The 18,683-nt window shown below is 43.2% G+C and overlaps 1 protein-coding gene and 1 pseudogene across 1 annotated transcript; both read right to left on the bottom strand.

The window, feature by feature from the left end:
• Window positions 1-561: 561 nt before the first annotated feature.
• LOC127778963 (eukaryotic translation initiation factor 4G) lies at window positions 562-8,584 on the bottom strand. Its single transcript, XM_052305615.1, has 12 exons — window positions 8,470-8,584; window positions 8,098-8,299; window positions 7,802-7,980; window positions 7,549-7,692; window positions 7,393-7,457; window positions 7,225-7,284; window positions 5,588-6,940; window positions 5,360-5,504; window positions 2,525-5,279; window positions 1,554-1,748; window positions 1,117-1,467; window positions 562-999 (listed from the first exon to the last, which is right to left on the bottom strand). The coding sequence occupies exons 2-11, from the start codon at window positions 8,250-8,252 to the stop codon at window positions 1,134-1,136; spliced, it is 5,385 nt and encodes a 1,794-aa protein (XP_052161575.1). The 5' UTR covers window positions 8,253-8,299; window positions 8,470-8,584; the 3' UTR covers window positions 562-999; window positions 1,117-1,133.
• Window positions 8,585-9,766: 1,182 nt separating this feature from the next.
• LOC127780290 (uncharacterized) lies at window positions 9,767-16,129 on the bottom strand (annotated as a pseudogene).
• Between the last annotated feature and the right edge of the window lie 2,554 nt (window positions 16,130-18,683).

The following is an 18,683-nucleotide window of genomic DNA, read 5'->3' as shown; positions in this document are numbered from 1 at the left end:
TGCTCATGGTACATGGGGCTAGCAACCATGTAACAGATATCACAAGAATGGGAGAAAACAGAAAACCTTATCATAACCACTCCCATGGATTTAATCATAACCACCCCCATGGATTTAGAAATGAAGTCTCAGCCATACATGGAAAATAGTACTTCATCACAAAATAAGTTAATGGAAGAAGTACCTCAAAGTTAATGGAGTAAGTACCTCAAAGGATTCCAATTCACGAGTACACAAACAGTGAAAAGATGACTCAACAACTATCCTTCGAAAGTACTCTACGAATTCCACCAAGACCTCAAACTGTGTAAACACCCGTTCCCTTCGCGTTGGAGCATCAGAAATACTGCGATCCACGCAAAAGAGACAGCGCGATCACCTCTAATTTGCCAAGGGGCAGCAACAATTCTACACCACATAAATCAAACTCGAGGCCCGTTTACACGTCAGACAAGATGATCGGACGGACGTCAGGTCCAAGAAATACACACAAACATATATACCAAGTAAAAGAGCGACAGAAATACGTACAGCAAGATTTAAACAAAAGGCAGTAGTAGGTGAGTCATGTGAAACATTTGGCTATCAGGAAAATGCCGATAAGTTATAAGCAACTACAAAGTCTGATCACAATGAAATATTGGTCAGAAGCCACGGGAGGCATCAAGCTGTGAACCTAGAATTCTCCCTACTCCCAACAAACATTGGTTAGAAAGACTTCTCCCCCCTGTGATCACAAAAAAATAACCCTGATACTCGCTACGGCCGACTCGAAATGGGACTAACTATTGGCAACAAACATCGAGGACAATGCCATAATTTACCATCAGAACCAACTCTGAACAGGATGAAGAAAATTCACACAGCATGAGCTCCTGGAAGAATTAATGGGTGCATGCAAAGTAGGGGCTGCATCTGATGGGCCTTTCCAGTTGTCAATACAAAAAGGCTGGTCTGATGCCAAAAACTCCATGGTGCCAACACCCATGAATCGGTAAGCTGTTCAGCCAAAACAGTATATTAGAACTTGAGGATTTTACAATCTCAATAAAGCACTGATTGACATATAGATCTAAATCATATTATGGATGAGCCATTATAGAACACCCGACTTACCTAGTAACAAAGCTTCTTTATGCTTTCATGAAGGCATCCAACTTCGATCTCTTGAGATGCTGTGGTCTAAAATCCTCCAACTTGAGGTTGGAGCTTGCCTTGGCCTCATTCAAGAATGAATCCCCCTTTTCTACTTTGATGGATTCTAGAACAGCACCAAGGACATCAGCTCCAATGCCATGATGTACAAGCTCTCCAGGTTCTTCTCCACCTTTTTCAATCAATGTACCGACCTCCTGCAAGGACAATATGCTTTCTACCACAAACCTTGCAAGAAGCCGTCCAAGATACTCTGCAGCTCTTGGAGCATCACTTAGAGCATCTTCCAATGAACCAAGGACAGTCGCAAGTCTGGAAGTAACCATGTGTTCAGTATACAGTAAAATGTAAAAAACAAAAGTAGAGTCAATAGGAGTGAAAAGAAGAGAAACAATTACCCTGCAGTGAGATGAGACTTGCTCAATAAATTATTTCGACTGTTGCAAAGACTAACGAAAAGCTTTGTCAACAACTCTCTTTCCATATCTTTCCTCTCAAAAGAATCATTTACCCACAGTGATACGACAGAGGGATAGAAACTTGGAGCATTCAACTCCTCAATACACAAAGCAACCTCTTTCTCATCTTTTGCACTGCCGAAATAGTTGTATATATGTTAGCACACAATGCAAAGGACTCATATATATTACTAAAAAATTTAGAGGACCAACTGTTCTTGTGGTCCTCTAAATTTTTTAGTAATAGTAACAAAATGTTACTCAATAAAAACTGAAATCCAAGAACAACACCCTAGCTTCCTAAATAAAGTACACAGTAATAGATATCTCAAGATTAAAATTAATTGGAAAAGAAGTTGTAATTGCCCTCCAATCTTGTGGCTGGCTCAATGTTACAAGAATGTTGTCTATTCCTTAAGTCTTAAGTTTGAATTCCAGCATTCATAAACCCCCAGTACTCCAACGTCAGAAACAAGGGTACCTCAGCAGACTTGAAATCCACATAATGAGAAGTGGCAAATTTAAACTAGAAAGCACTAGTAGTTGCCTAAAATAATTGTGAAACAGGGCTGCGTTCGGAGGTGGAGATTGCAAACTTATCCATTAGCACATAATTAATTAAGCATTAGCTAAAATAAACTCGAAAAATAGATTAATATGATATTTTAAAACAACTTTCCTGTAGAGTTTTTTTTCCAAAAAAAAACACCATTTAGCAGTTTAGAAAGCGTGCGCGTAGAAAATGAGTCTAGTTGGGAAGAGTTGGTAAAAAACACACCCTAAGAAACTAGCAGTTGCCAAAACAAGACAGTAAGTCATTATTATAATTAAAATTTGTAACAAACATAATAGTTATTGGCAAAAAATGAAGAAATAGTTTGTATGAAAATTCAGAGGCTACAAAATATTACCTGTAATATTCCCGGATGGCGGAAATAGATTTCTCTCTTAAATCATCCTCAGAGTATGATTTATTCCCTGAACGGCCCTCTTGGCTGGCAGGCCTGTTCGATGGTCCAGCAAACTGTGTATTTGGTGCTATTCTTCCAGAGCGATCAGGAATTCTCGAGCCAGGTTCCTCTCTTGCAGTCGAAGCAGAATTATACCCGTTGGGACCAGATACCATCCTGCGACTATCAGCAGAAGAAAGCTCGGCATTTGATATCAGTGGCTGCCCTCTTATAGACATACCCCTTGCTAGGCCACCTTGTGGCCCAAGAGTGATGGCTTCATCCTTACGCGGAGGAAGGACAGTTGTTCTATGGTCCAAAGGACTCCTTTCTTCAAACCGGATATCTTGGGTACCAAACCCTCGGGAATGCGAAGGCATTCCTCTATGGCCAACTTGCTGAGAACTTGGAGAAGCCAATGCTGCTGCTGAGCCACGAGGACCATAATCCATAGGTGCAGCTCCTCGCCTTGGACCAGAACCAACAACTGAGCCACGAGCTAACCTACTCGACTGAGCATGTCGTTCCTGAGCTGCATCCCTGTGCACCTCATCAATTTTCTTTGGGCCTTCCACCTTACGCCTTTGCTGCCATTTATTTTTCCTGAGATCAATTGAATCTCTCAGCATGAACCTAACACGGGAAGATAATTGCTGACTTGTTGAAAGCTTCAGCATTATATCAAAGTACGCATCCATATGCTCCTTAGCCTTTGCATGGTCTATCATCTCTCCAATTGTGCTCATCAATTTGCACAGTGCTTCAATGTTCTCTTCATCAGGGTTCTGATAATTTCCCAGCAATTTTTTAATGCATTCATGCATGATGCGTTCTGTCAACATCCTCTTTTTGTACAATTCCCCAATCAACCTAATGTTCCCAAGCATGCGCCTTCGAGCACGGATTCTTTTCTCTTCCCTTTCCTCTTTAGTTTGCTTAATCTCACCTTCCTCCTCAGTTTTGTCTGCTTCAGCTTCTTCTCTTTCACCCCTCTCAAATTCCTCCTGACATTTGTTCAAAAGCAATCTCTTGAATGTAATTTTTTCATTATCCTCACTAAAATCTGGCAGTGCACCAGCCAAATGGAAACAAAAATTAGCGTACATTTCACAGAATGTTGGTTCCATCAAAGCTTTGTCAAATATCTGTGAAATGACCCCAGTAAGAGTTGCCACATTGTCAATGTTCACCTCTTTAACTTTTTCAAAAAGCTTTTCAAAATTCTGTGGCGTCAATTTGTTAAGTATTGCCTTCAGTTGCCTCTGCTTAGCTTCTTCCTCATCAGAAACTTTGCCAACGACATATTTTTTCTCTGCTTTGTGCATTACTTGCATGGGTGTAACAGGAGATGGGAATATACCCTTCTGCTGCCATCTATCTGCATCAGAGCCACTTCGAGACATTTGAGGTGCAATCGGTCCTGCATTAATAAGCCCACCTCGTGGATTCCTCATAACTCCTGGAGCACCACGGTGATTCATAGTTGGAGGGCCATTGTCCATGGACATATCACGACCAGAACCAAAAAGATGGCCCGACTTTCCCCATCTATCATCCTCAATGACAGCACCACGGCGATCACCACGAGATGCTGGCCTGTCAGCTCCCCTTCCAGGACTTGGGTGATCAACAACATAAGACTTTCCGGCCAAATTAGGGAACAGAACGCTGGCGTACTCAATCATCTGGAAACCAACAGGAAGATTAGTACAACTCTGTGCTAAAGTTAGCAAAAAATCGCGTGAATATCTCTTCCTCTCATTAGCTTCGGTTGTTTGATTGCTGGAATCAGACCTCTCCAACTTTGGAGTAGACATTTCTGCAGCGTCTTCCCAATCATCAAGCTCAACCTTTTTCTTTCCCTCGTCCTCACCCATATTAACCTCCTTTTCGGAGGACTCGTCTGGTAGCTCATGATCAGCAATTGAAGAACTATCAAGACTCTCTGAGGCACCAATGAAATCTACTTTTTCCTCAGGTCCCTTGTATGCATTATAAAGATCTGAGCTCCCGGCAGCATCAGCTTTTGAAAGCATTTCTTTTCTTTTCTTCTTTTTCCCAGCTGTAAACTTTGTTCTGGTGATTTCCACGCTAGGTTTTTCCCTTGAAACTGGTCGAGCAGAGGCTGCTGGTGCAGTACTCGATTGATCCTTTAACATACTTTCTGGTTTCATTGGATCCTCTGATGCCACTGAATGAGGTACCGGCAACACATTAAGAATATTGCTAGATGTAGCAGACCCTGTTTCCTGATTACCACTTGTGTTCCCTTTAGCATTGGCATTTTGAATTATAGACTCTGGCAAAGTTTCAGAACTGGCAACAGAAGCAACAGTGTCATCAACCAAATCTGACATTTTTTCAGCACTCTGATGCAATCTGTCCATAATAACATTCTCATCAGATACTGATGAGCTGGGTTCTTTGAGAAGCTGTCCCTGGTCAGTTACAGAAGTCGCAGTATCTAAATTATCAGGATTAGAAGCTCCCACAGGTAATTGCTCCGCCAAGTCTTGCGTGCAAACTTCATGTGATTCATTCCCAGTTGAACCAGAAGAAATATCATCCTTTGTAAGATCTGGTGAAACTTTGTTAGTTATTCCACTTTTCTCAGAATCACCAATAGCAACATCAGATTTTCCTACTTCTTGAACATTCTCAGTGCTCTCAGAGGTCAATCTTGCAGAGCTCCTATCCATGCTAGAAGCATCAGCAGCTGTCAAAGCAAACATGTTAAACAAAGCAACACAATGCAACTGTTTTGGCATTGATTTTCAAAGTGCATAATGCATATACCTTTTAACATTTCAGTCGGTGCAGCGGAAGCTGCGTTGGTCTGTTCAGACTCTTTATTCACACCCTTGGATTCCATGAGACTAACACCACAACATACATCCTTTACAGAAGTATGCACCTTTAAATCTTCAGCAGATGAAGCTGACTGAACGAAACAATATATAAGCTGTTGAGCAAAACGTACAAAACAACAGAAAATTGCAAAAATAGAATATTTTACAGGACTACCTGTGGTTCTTGTGATAAATTCCTGGTGTCCTTAGTGGCGTTCTTATTGCTATCCTTAAATGACCCAGTTCTTTGAATAGATTCTTTGCTTTTTCCATCATCTCCAGGAACAGAATTCACAACAAAAGATGCAGCTGCTGTAGTTTCTGGATTTGCAGCTAGAGCTTGTAAGGGTTGGCTCACTGGTGTGGGATGCTTCTCCGTGATCGGTGAAGCTTTGCTCTCATTTTCACCTGATTTACGGACCCCAGAAACAGCTTCATTATCCTTTTGTCGATGTGATACAGCATCTTCAGCTGGTTTTAACTTGTTCACATCTGATTTACCAGGCGGCGCACTTATCGTGACCGTTTGTACCCCGGATTTCTCCATGTGCAAACCAGCTGGGTGTGGTTTGCCTGTGACTTGGGAGTGTCCAGATGTTGTAGACCCTGCTAGGTTGTCCTTGTTACTGCCAGGACCTGTGTTCATCGATGGGCTGATGTATGAAACTGTTTGTGTGGATACAAACCTAGGACCCTGTGATACAGTGGGAACCTGACCAACACCAGAGGTTGTGGGGTAAAACATAGTTGACTGGTTATACGAATTTTGCTGGTAGAAGCCCATAGGAGATCCATAAGTACTGACCGGCTGGGATTGTTGTTGTACACTAGGTAAACCCCTTTGCCCAGAAGAGTCCATCCTCTTATCGAGCTTCAATTCTTCATGAGTATCTGGATGAGTAATTTTGACTGTGGTGGTCTTCCGAGTTGGACCTGTAACATACTTATTTGGCTGTTGTGGAGTAAACTGAGGTGCCACCCCCACATTCATCATACCACTCATCTGAGGAGTGAGTTGATGAGCAGCTGGACCATAAGGTATACCTGCTGCTTGATGCATCATTGTTGGCGGTTGCAGTTGATGATGGTGCTGAATGGTAGGGATGTACATTTGCTGTGCAACCTGGGGTGCGTTGGCGCCATGCAATCCCATAGACATTTGTAGTGAATTGGGCACAACTCCCTGTGGTGGAATTTGTGGGTTGTGACCGCCAAACTGCAAGGGTGCCTGGTGGTGAAATGGCATGGACATGGGCATCCCAGGTATCTGCTGAACAGGGGGTCTTGGTGGTGCAACATTGGGCACGGATGGTGAGACATGCACAGAGCTCTTAACTTGGGAAGGAATGTGAGGGTTGATAGGTTTCGATGAATGATTAGAACTAAAAACATCCTTTCTTGTTTGCTGCAGTGGTGGCTGTGACTGCGGCTGTTGCTTCTGCTGCTGCAACGGCTGCTGTTGCTGCTGATGTTTTGGAGCTTGTGGAACAAGCCCAGAAGGTACAACCTTATGACCTTCAGGGAGGGCCTAAACACCAAAGAAAGATAACACAATAATACATTCTTTTAGAATATTGAAAATTAATTACACCTATCAATACAATATCAACAATAGAAGCAAAAAAAGGCATGACTTACTCAAATCTCCTGAAAGCATATTATACATAGGAGCATAAATTATTTGTTGCATTTGTTGACAACATACTGTTATCGATATATCTAACAAAAGCTTACTAAAAATAATAGCCAATACCACCAAATTAAACTAACATAAAGCAGATATTGGTAAAGGCCAAGGGAAGGAGAAAATACCTGCATGCGTTTTTGCTCATCCAAATTAGGAGGAGCTGAGCTTGTCCTGGCAGGGAATTGCTATGCAAAAGTATTTGGAAATTAGAAAAAACGTGAAAAAAAGAACCAGAAACTAGACCAAATTGAAATAAGAACCGCAAGCTGCAAGAACAGGGTTGAAGAGCGTACCATTGTGCTACCACCAGTTCCACCATTCATTGGGAAACTGCCAAACTGAAGATTATATGCTTCACCTGTAAAGAAGAGTGGCAGCAGGCAGTTAACAAAGTAGTATACCATGGATATCAATTACAAGGTGCAAACAACCCCCTACGAGGACCAAACCTTTTGGTGCTCCTTGTGAAGTGGACGTGCTTGAAATCCTTGATGGTGCCCTTGGAGCGGCATGAGGAATACCTTTCAGTGGTGGCGCATTGGCCGTGTTCTCGCTGGAAGGTGGTAGGGTGGGTGCTCGCGCTCCAGATGGATCTGCTCATTCAAGAAATGCATGCAATCACCAAAACCAATACATCAAAAGACGCCTTTTCACATTGTTCTAATTTGTAATCCAACATAAGGGAACAGGCCGATAAATCACCATGGTGCTGAGGACGTGGTGCGGGGACGGGGACATGCGCCGGCACATTCTGAGGTGCCGGCGGGCGCAGCGGCGGCGTCTGCAGAGCGGTCGGTGCAGGTGCAGGCTGGAAGCCGTGCGTATCAGGTTGGCTCACAACCCTCTGGTGCCCGCCATGGCCATTGCCGGACTTCCTGAAGCTGCAATCGGATCCAAAAGTCCAGTAAAAAACCCTAGCTTTTCCTCGGAGCCCGCTCGTCCCCAGATCAAATCATGGGGTGGGCATCCAATCCATCAATCAATCAATCAATCGTTACCTGCGGTTAGTTGCGAGGGGAGGCTGGCCGGAGGAGCCCCCGCCGCCCTTGCCCGCGCCGCCGACTCCTCCGCCTCCGCGGTGGCCGCCGCCGAAGCTGCTGGACCGGCCGGGTCTCCTCGCGTGCCCCTCGCCCCTGTCCCCTCGCTGGGACATAAATCCCTCTCCCACTTCCGATCTCCTCCTCTTCCTTCTTCCTCCCCCTGATCCAAACCAAACACCAAACACCCAAATAAATCGCCGCCCCGAAATCCAATCCGCATACAAAGCAAAAAAAAAAAAAAAAAAACCAAAAACAACACCGAACCCTAATCCCGCCGCGCGTCTCCCCGCGCGGCCCTCGCCGGAGGGGATGGACGAGCGAGCGCTTTACCTGGTGGCCTCCCGGGGCGGCGGCGGCCTAGGGTTTGGTTGTCGCCAGTGGAGGGGCGGCTTAACACGAGACGGACGAAGAAATTGATGGGTGGGGGTGGGGAGGGGGTGAAGAGTGGGGGCGAAGCGAAAGAGAAGAGGGAGGGGTCGGGGGCTTCTAGTAGTAGTCTAGCTGCAACAAATCGCTCCCGATACGATACGAAACCAAACAGGGCAAAGAAAAAGAAAGAGAAAAAAACAGATATAGTCTGGGACTTGTCCTTCTACTACTGTAGTGAACAATAATAATTTTTTTTATTTTTTATCTCTAAAATTCGATTGAACTAAATTGTTGTTGTTTTATCTCTAAAATTCGATTGAATCTAAATTATTGTTGTTTTATATTATTGGTGTTAGTTTTTTTGGGGATTTTTGTTGTTTTATATTATTGGTGTTAGTTTTTTGGGGATTTAGGAAAAAAAGTAGGGGAAAAAGGGGAGCGAACCTTGAGCGGTCAAGGAGGACAGATCAGGCGGAATTGGATGGCTGGCGTTGGCTCGCGCGGCCGCCCGCTTCGCTCGCCTGGTTGCGAGGCGTGTGCGTGCGTGCGCTCGGCACGGGAGACTAGTCGACTCGACTCGGCGGAAGGAAGCAGCAGGTCGGTCGGTTTCGGCTGGTTGGTGGTGGTGGTGGAAACGTTGGGTCGCGGCAAAACCCCCGGGTTGCGTTTTATATCTGGCAGCAACCGCGATGATCGTGTTCGGTACTCCTACGTACGAGTAGGATTCGTTGGCGTCAGCCGAGTTCTCTTCTGTTCCTGTGTGTTTCTAAATTGGTGTTTTGATACGGAGAGGATTCAATCTTTAGAAGATGGGAGTTGGAAACGAGTTGGGGTTGGGACCGGTGAATTTTGGTGGAAGCAGGCGAGAATTGCGGTATTACAGTTGGAGACAGACATGGGCCTGAGTGATGATGGTAATTAAAAAGGAGAAAAAGGTAATCATGGTAGAACTAGAGGGCCGTACTTGGGGCCTTTCTGAGTTAGGGCCCATCAACCCGTTTGCTTGGACTAGGTGGCCCATGTTGGCGAACGGCGTTTCAAGGAATTTTCTGCATGAACACAGCAAACGAACAAAGTATTGCAGTGGCAAATTGCCTAGTTTTGCATGGTCCTCCTACAAAGATTACGACGATCGCTCGGGGACAGCCACCGGCACTTGGCTTCTCGATGGAAACCAGCGAGCTGTGAATCTCACCATTGCATATATACTATACCCCGTCCACACTGCATTCCAATTCTCCAACACATTCCCATCTCATAGCGTTGCACAGTCTTGCACATTGATGAAGTCCAGCACAGAATAACAGTACGGCACTAAGCCACTAACAGATTACTGTTCGAGAATAAGGTTGCCAGCAGCAAGTCTTGCTTACATTAACTTAACACGGTCTATTAAACTACATTAGTGCTACTTTGTGATAAATATAACCCAAGGCTCAAGAACATCCGGGTCAACAGAATGGCAGCACCATTTTGAACCTCCTGCACTTCCAAGCAGTACGGATGCACGGCACGAGTATGGGCTCAAAAGCACGGCTTCATCCCTGCAGATAAATTTAATTAGATTTTACAGACACCAACTGTGAATGCAAAAGGATTTTTTTTACCATATTCACATCTTCACCTAATGCCTGATATTCCACCCGACCACACCATACATGTCCTATATATTTTTCCAATGTGTTGCCAAATTTTTACAGGAAACCTCATAACAGTCCCAACACAAAATTATGATGACCCCTCAAACAAAAAAGTTACAGGGTTAGTAGGATCATCAGCAAGGATATCAGCCTGAGCTTCAGCTCGAGGTAAGATGAAGATTGACTTGGAATGCTCAATATGAGCCATGGAATGACATGTTTTTCTGATCGCCACTAACCAATGGTAGGAAAATTAGAAATTTGCAATAAGCAACATGAGCACGAGTTACAACTAACTTGAAATTGGTAGCATAAAAGCCTATACAAGTATGGGCACCAACTCTTTAAACAAATAAACCAACAGATCTCTTGCGCCATTACTTCTAATAAAATTATTTTCTATCGAGATAACCATAGGACGGGATCAATTGGACAAAATGTGGTGCTCATAAAATATACAAGGGAAAAGGTCTATAGAACAAACAACAACAAAAGATACACCAAAATGAAATGGGATAAGTAGAAAATGGCTGTACATGCTATAATCTGAAAGGAAGAGATTATTTGGGGGTTTGGGAATGGAATGGAATTGCGACCTAAGATAAATTTCCGAGTACATTGTAGTCTATTTATAAAAGAGGCAGGTGCTGAACAGCAAGCAGTGATGAAGTTTTCTGTTTGTTCTACTTTACAGGAACAAAGTTTCCCAGATGAAGATCCGGGTTCAGGTCCATCAGAACATTAATGACAGGTATAACTTACGCATTTTCTGGATACACAATATTCATTCTCCAGTTAATTCTTAAAGTTGGAAGCAAGTTATCCCACAGCAGAGAATGGATAAATGATATTTCCTAAAACGAAATTGGTGTCATCTATTTGCCTGGTTGCCAGAGCATGATCATGCATGGCAACTGGATGCTTAAGAACATAACAGGATGATTAAGAGCTAGATCCTACAAGACCATCTAAATACACATAACATATATCACTGACAAATTCCCAGACAGGTGGCAGCATACAAGCTACATTGCAACATTGAGGATGAGATAAACTGAGTGCCCAAAAATAAGAAGCTTACCTCTACCTGAACTACTAGACAGCAAACTACTGCTAGCATAAACAAAATAAATATAAAACAACCCCACATTGATAACTGCTAGGACAACAAGCTTACCACTTCAAACACATGGTTTTGCCGATGGTGGTGAAAAGCGGAAGTACGGGCAAACATAAAAGTAGCACTTGTCCATGTCCATCGCACAGACCATCTCAAATTCAGCAGTCTTGACATTGAGCGAATAATATTCTATTTCTTCAGGATCCATGTAAAGATCCTCTGATGAAGAGTCTTCTACTTTCTCTTCTTCTGGAATGCCTCGAAGGAAAATAAATCCCTCAGCTGCACCTAAGGTGAAGTACTTATTGCAGTCCCTGGGCAATTGTATAATATTCTCCGACAGGCGTTCATTGGGAGATTCACGGTCACTTTGTTTCGCGATGCGAGAGAAGCGAAACTCTCTATTCCCCAAGTATTCACCAACAGTCAGCATCCCAGGGGTTCCTTCTCTATCAACTGCAACGCAAGCCCGCAACCCATCCTCGACACGGTGAGCATAGTTGATAATGGAGAACTCCATCTTGAGGGCATCAAGCACGAGAATCTTGTTCGGCCAAGGCACAGTCCAGAAGAAGCAGCCATCAACACAGTCGAAGCAACTCAGGCCATGGCGGTTAGGGGGCTCTTCTGTGCCCAAAGAACTCCAGGTGGAAGACGATCCGATTCCCCATTGCCTAGTGACGGAAGAGAAGACGAACGCGACCAGCTTGGTGCTGTACCGCGCCACGCAAATCACCCTGAACGATGTATCCGCCTCATCCTCTTGGGAGGGAGCAAGGCAGAGCCCGAAATCAACAAGGCTCCCCTCATTGGCGGTTAGGTCGTCGGGTACGGGTGGGAGCAGCACGTATCGCTTGAACAGGGGATCGCACACGGCGTAGCTCATGAAGCGAGGGCGGGGGAAGTCGCCGCCGTTGGGGTCCCTCGGGAAGAACTTGGACTGGATGAGGACACGGCCGTCGCGGGCGTCGAGGGGGAACCATCCCCACGCTCCCCTGGGCAACGGCGGCACGAAGTGGTACTCGAAATCGGCCTTGCGAACGACGGCGAGGGCGCGCTTGGCGGAGGGGTGGGGCTCCAGGGTTGGGTAGAAGCCGTCGGCGCAGACAATCCCGAGGAGAGGAGGCGGGCGGCCGGACCTGCGCCTTTTGCGGGGTGGGGCTGCGGCCGAAGATCACACAGAGGAGGCTGTCGGTGAGAGTGGTCGGGCGCGGCGCAGGTGGCTGGCGCTTGGCGGCGCAGGTGGCTGGCGCTTGGCGGCGCCGGCGAGGCCATGGCGGGGCAGCCAATCGCGGGAGCTCGATGGGCGGGCGGGACGAGAGGGGATTGATGGGTTTGGGATTTGGGGGTTTTGGGGGGGAAAGGTGGAGTGTGGTGTGGAGGAGAAGGAACCGGTGGGAATGCCAAGGGTTTTTAAAGACTAGAGATTTCATTCAGAAAATAATTTTGGTTTCTGTGTTAAAATTTAAATATGAGTTTTTCGATTATACGTTTATTACGATAAATACTACTCCCTCTATCCCATAATGTAAGGTACGGTTGAAGTTGACACAGTCTACAAAACTAATCTTTAACTTATAATTCTTATATACTATAAGGTTTGTAGCAACAAAATTATAACCATATAAAAGTAAATTTAAATCTCATTCTAATGATACAATTTTTAATAAATAAAATTTATTTCATATTATACTAAGTGTTGGTCAAATATTTTAAAGGTTGAATTTTAAAATGTATGCAAGTCTTATATTATTATTGGATGGAGGGAGTACTAGTAAGTATTTTAAATATGACTTTGATTATACATGCACGAGAAATGATAAGATCGTTCGTATTAATGGTAGATGAAGATGATAGGCTTAGCACACTTGATACTCCCTCAATAAAAAAAAAAGCAACTTAGGTGTTGCTTTAACAGCACATAGAACAACGAATTTGAACATGAGCGTTCTCATTGGTTGGCTGAAAAATAAACTTCGATAAAAAAAATCTCAAAATTAGTTTCAAATTTAAGGTTGAAAATTAAATTTTTGGCTGATAAAAATAAGCATAAGCGAGAAGATGAGGCTGGAGGTTGTCCAGATTCATTGTTGGTGTTAAATCCTTACCTGGATTGCCTTTCGTTTTTGGGACGGAGGGAGTATCCCATATATATGATATGCTTTTCACCCAAACTTTTAACTGGGAGTTATACATAATATATTTTAAAACTAAAAATGGGTAACTAGAACACCGTACTAATAAATTCACTTTTGTTATAAAAGTTATAATTGGTTTATCGTCTCAATTACATTTTTCATGGTCCAATAATTCAAAAACTATACTCTATACTATATTAAAATATAAGAGAAAACAAATCCTCTAACTTAAATTATGTGTAGTTGAGTCACTTATATATAGATCATAGTAAAGTGTGATCCACGTATCAATGACTCAACTGTATTTGTATATGTATAGTTAAGAGATCTGCTTCCAATATAAGATTGTAGTGTTACCACCACACCATCACCACCGTTCACACTTGAGATGACGAATATATAGGCCCTGTTTAGTTCCAATGTTTTTTTCTAAACTTTCAACTTTCCATCACATCAAACCTTTCATACGCACACAACTTTTCTATCACATCGTACCAATTTCAACCAAACTTCCAAACTTCAGTGTGAACTAAACACAGCCATACTTAAAAATCTGTATGAAAAGAACACCCTCCCTCTCATCCCGCTGCTAGCAGGCTAGCTTCTAGCCTACTTCATTTCCTCCTTTTTACTATTTCATGAAAAATAATACTAGTTCAAATCTTAAAAATCCATACTAGCATATTCAAAACCTTATAATGGCTACTAGGAAACAAACATGTGGAAAAAAAATGTGAGCCAGTAGTTAGGACAAAAGGTTACATGGATGGATCAAATACAATAGTCTAGTCTAGGTATATAAATAATTTATATCGATTAGTTATTTATCAGTTCGAGCAACTATGTAGCTGGATATATGAGAAAAAAACTGATGCTAACCAACTATGACCATAGATTGGAGAGTGGAAATAATTTTATTTCTGCTAACGTGTAGGATGGGTTATTTTTTAAAAATCTCCATTGTAACGTGTATATATACAGCTAGTTTCAATTAATAATTTAAAAGTTGCATCTTGTTTTGGAGCCATAATTTAAGTAACTACTTGCTCCATGTTTTAATATATGATTAATCAACATCACATATTTTAGTATCTATCTAAGAACCTTTAGAAATTAGACAATATAAGAGAATTTCTACATTAACCAGAAAGACCTAGTAAAATTATGTATGCCATATTATTATGACTATAGATCATATTGAGAGTTCATGTTAAAATAAAATTTGAAATAACATGAACTCTTTATTTTTTGTTTTTTCCAAATTTTATTTATTTGAAAAATCATAAGTAATAGAAGATGAAGTTTTATCTATTTTGGACTCTCAATTTAGTATAACTTTATTTAATTTATAAATTCAAATTAACAATCAACAAATTTGTAATAATTAATACTACATCCCTCTCAAAATATAACAACTTTTAGCTATGTCGACGAGTGATACTCGTGGACCGGATGAGTTGAGTATTGGGGTACGTTGGAACGAGGGTCTACGTAGTACGGCATCAAGCAAACAAAAGACAAAGATTATACTGGTTCAGACCCCTTGTCAGGTAATAGCCCTAGTCCAGTTTATATGGGATTGATGATAACGGGAATAGATTACAAAGAAAGTAGTCGAAACATATGGCACCGATGGGATCGTAGTCGAGGGATTCGACGAGATCTCCCGGCGACTTGGCTCTGCGTACTCCGGCTTCGTAAACTATGGTGGGTGTGTTAGCGATTGAATTGGATGATTTCACTCCTCCTTGAGGGGTCCCTTTTATACCATGGATCATCTTGACCCTAAGAAAGAACTGAAGATATTTGATATAGTACTGTATAATAGAAATTCTATCCCTTCCGAGTAGGACTTTGGAAATCGCTTGACTCGTAGAGATATTTTCCGTAATTTGGGACGAATTCCATACGATATTCATGGGAACGATCCGTATACCTGAAGGTATACCCTATCGGTATATTCCATAAATCGTAGGATAGAAGGTATGCCTTATCAGTAACCCTGACAAGGTATGTCCAGATACATAGCTAAAAATTACTATATTTTGGAACAAAGGTAGTAATTAGTATGCCTTTTTACATGAATGTTTCTTTTAAAAAAATCAAATAAAGTCAGTTTTCAAGTTTGTAATAACTAATACTCCATCGATGTGGCGCTAATGGTTTGCCTCATTTTAAGTGCTGCACAAAATCTTTCTGGGATAAATAAGATGGACGAAGCAAGTAAGGGATTTTGCCATCTTCTGAAGCGATTAAAAATAAAAAAGAAAAGGTAACAAATAAAAAAGGAAAAAAAGTACGAATTACACCCCTAACTATTGCGGTCGACCGAATCACCCCCCTTAACCCAAAAAACAGACATTATTCACCTTCAACTTTCAATCCAGAGCGGTTTTGTCCTCCGTGGCGTACGCATGGCAATCTAGTCAGCACTTTTTTTAAAAAAAAAATATGGGACCCACCTGTCATCTTCCCCTCTTCTTCTCTTTATCTCTTAGTTGCGGCGCGGGTTGTGGGCGGCGATGCCAGTGGACAGGCAGGCAGGTGACACGGACGACGGCGTGCACAGCGGCGCACCAGGAGGTGAAGGGGATGGGGGAGGTTAGCGCATGGCGGCGGCCGTGGCGGGCGGGGCAGGGGCGCGGTGGAGAGGCGGAGCGGATGGGGGAGGTCGGCACACGGCAGTGGATGCCGTAGCGAGCGAGGCAGTGGCTACCGTCCATTCCCGCGCCGACTGACCGCCCCAGCACACCGCCCGTCCCCGCGTGCCGCCGCCCCCTGCCCGTCCCCGCACCAACTACCCCCACGCGCTGCCGCCGTTCGAAAAGTTCCAATCCGACTTGCCAAGTTCCTGAGTCGACTCACACATCAATCGTATTCAAACCCACCCACCCACCCAACCCGAGGAATCCATCATCGATTCAAAGGTGAGAAGGCCAAATCGATCACCAACGAAGCCGCCACCATCTACGCGGGCTTGTAGAGCTTCCCGACCATCTTCCTGAACTCATCCTGGTTAGGCCAGAGCGCGGTGACCTGGGTGTTGAGAGGGGACTCGTTGTTGGGCTCGCCGAGGAGGCTTGTGGGGACGGGCGGAGGCGGCGGCGGCGCGGGACATAGAGGAGGAAGCGACGAACTTCGGGAGGGAGCTTCATCGAACTCCCTTCGACGCAGGAGGGTCTCCGTGTATGCCGTCCACGCCCGCCCACCGCCCCGCCCCCGCCTCCATCCGTCCCCGCGCCGAGGGGGCGGCTGCTTATCGTGGCCGCAACGGCGGTGGCCGCCGCCGTTCCGTGTCCCCTGCCTGCACCGCGAGAGAGAAGAAGAGTGAGAGAGAGAGGTAGAGTGTGAGAGAGAGGAAGAGTAAGAGAGGAGTAGGAATGATTAACTATTTGCCACTCTTACGAGTGGTGCTAAATTATTTTCCACTGGACCCACATGTCATAGACACATGAGGGCCCATATGTCATAGACAGCGAGTGGCAAATAATTAATTGCCACATGCTAAAAGTGGCATGGAGTTAAATGTCCCAGAGGAGTATGATAGGTAGGTCTCATATTTTTTTATAAATAGAATGCTGACTAGACTGCCATGCGTACGTCATGTAGGATAAAACCACTATGTATTGGTGCGAGGGGGGTAATTTTTCCGGTATTAAAAGTTCAGGGTGAACGATGTCTAGTTTTCGGGTTTATGGGGGTAATTCGGTCAACTACGATAGTTCAGGGAACTTTTTCCTTAAAAAAATGAATTATAGTTGACCTAAATCTCTTATATTTGAGGACACACTTAAAACAAATCATATTACGGGGCGGAGGGAGTTGACCATTAGGCTACACCACACACTGCTGCACATTAGGGTGTGTTTAGTTTGCGAAAAGAAAATTTTTGGATATCACATCGGGTATTTGACCAGATGTCGGAAGGGGTTTTCAGACACAGATAAAAAAAATAATTTATAACTCACCTGGAAACCGCGAGACGATTTTATTAAGCCTAATTAGTCCGTCATTAGCACATGTGGGTTACTGTAGCATTTATGGCTAACCATGGACTAATTACACTCAAAAGATTCGTCTCGCGATTTCCATGCAAACTGTGCAAATATTTTTTTATCTATATTAGTCTCTATGCATGTGTCCATTTGATGTGATGTTTTTAGGCAAATTTTTTTGGGAACTAAACGAGGCCTTAGTCTACTGGCAAATGATGATTTGTTACAACTTACACGCGTAAAACGGAACTTGAACCGCGAACTTGCAGGCTGCAAAACAAACGCAAAAGCAAACCCTTCTACGCTCATTCCAGACTCATGTCTCAATGGTGCCTACGACACACTCCATTCGAATACTCCAGCACATTCCCATCTCATAGGTCATAGCATTGCACACTGAAGTCAAGCACAGAACAACAGTTGCATACAACTTACATATTACTGTTCGAAGTCAGGTTGCTAGCAACCTATCTTGCTTACATTAACTTTAATACGGGCATATTGAACTACATCAGTGACTACTTTCTCATAACTACTTAACCCAAGGCTCGAGAACATCCAGTGAACAGAACCGCAGCGCCATTTTGAACCTCCTGCACTTCTCCTCACCGATATAGATGCACGACACGATTATGGGCTCAAAAGCGAAGGTGCATCCCTGCAGATAAATTTAATTAGAACTGCAGACAATAGCTGTGAATGCAAAAGATTTTTTTTTTTTTACCAAATTCACGTTTTCACCTAATGCCTGATATTCCAGTCATGTTGCCAAGTTTTACAGGAAACATCGTAAGGGTCCCAAGTTCCCAACCCAAACCTTATGAGTGGTTACTACTTAAGATGTAGATTCGTCCTCAGTTTTTATTAGCACGTTTTTCAAACCGCTAAACGATGTATTCTATAAAAAAAACTTTCTACATGGAATTTACTTTAAAATATCAAATAAATCCATTTTTCAAGTTTTAAATAATTAAAAGTCAATTAATTATGTGCTAATGGCTTTCTGGTTTTGTGTGCGCTGATTTCATCTTCATCTTAATCAGAAGCAAAGACTAAGTTGATGAAGATAAAGAATAAGTTGGTGCACATAAAACGAGAAAGTTATTAGTATATGCATAATTAATTATTACAAACTTCACAAATGGATACATTTGATATTTTAAAGCAACTTCTATATAGAAAGTCTTCACACGGAATACACCATTCAGTAGTTTGAAAACCGTGCTAACGGAAATCAAGGTAAAATCTGAATCTTAATAAGAAAAGAACAGGCTACATCATC

This window comes from Oryza glaberrima, chromosome 7, assembly GCF_000147395.1.
Source record: "Oryza glaberrima chromosome 7, OglaRS2, whole genome shotgun sequence".
NCBI lineage: Eukaryota > Viridiplantae > Streptophyta > Magnoliopsida > Poales > Poaceae > Oryza > Oryza glaberrima.
Note: the sequence above shows the minus strand (reverse complement) of the source record. Positions and strands in the feature narration are given on the sequence as shown.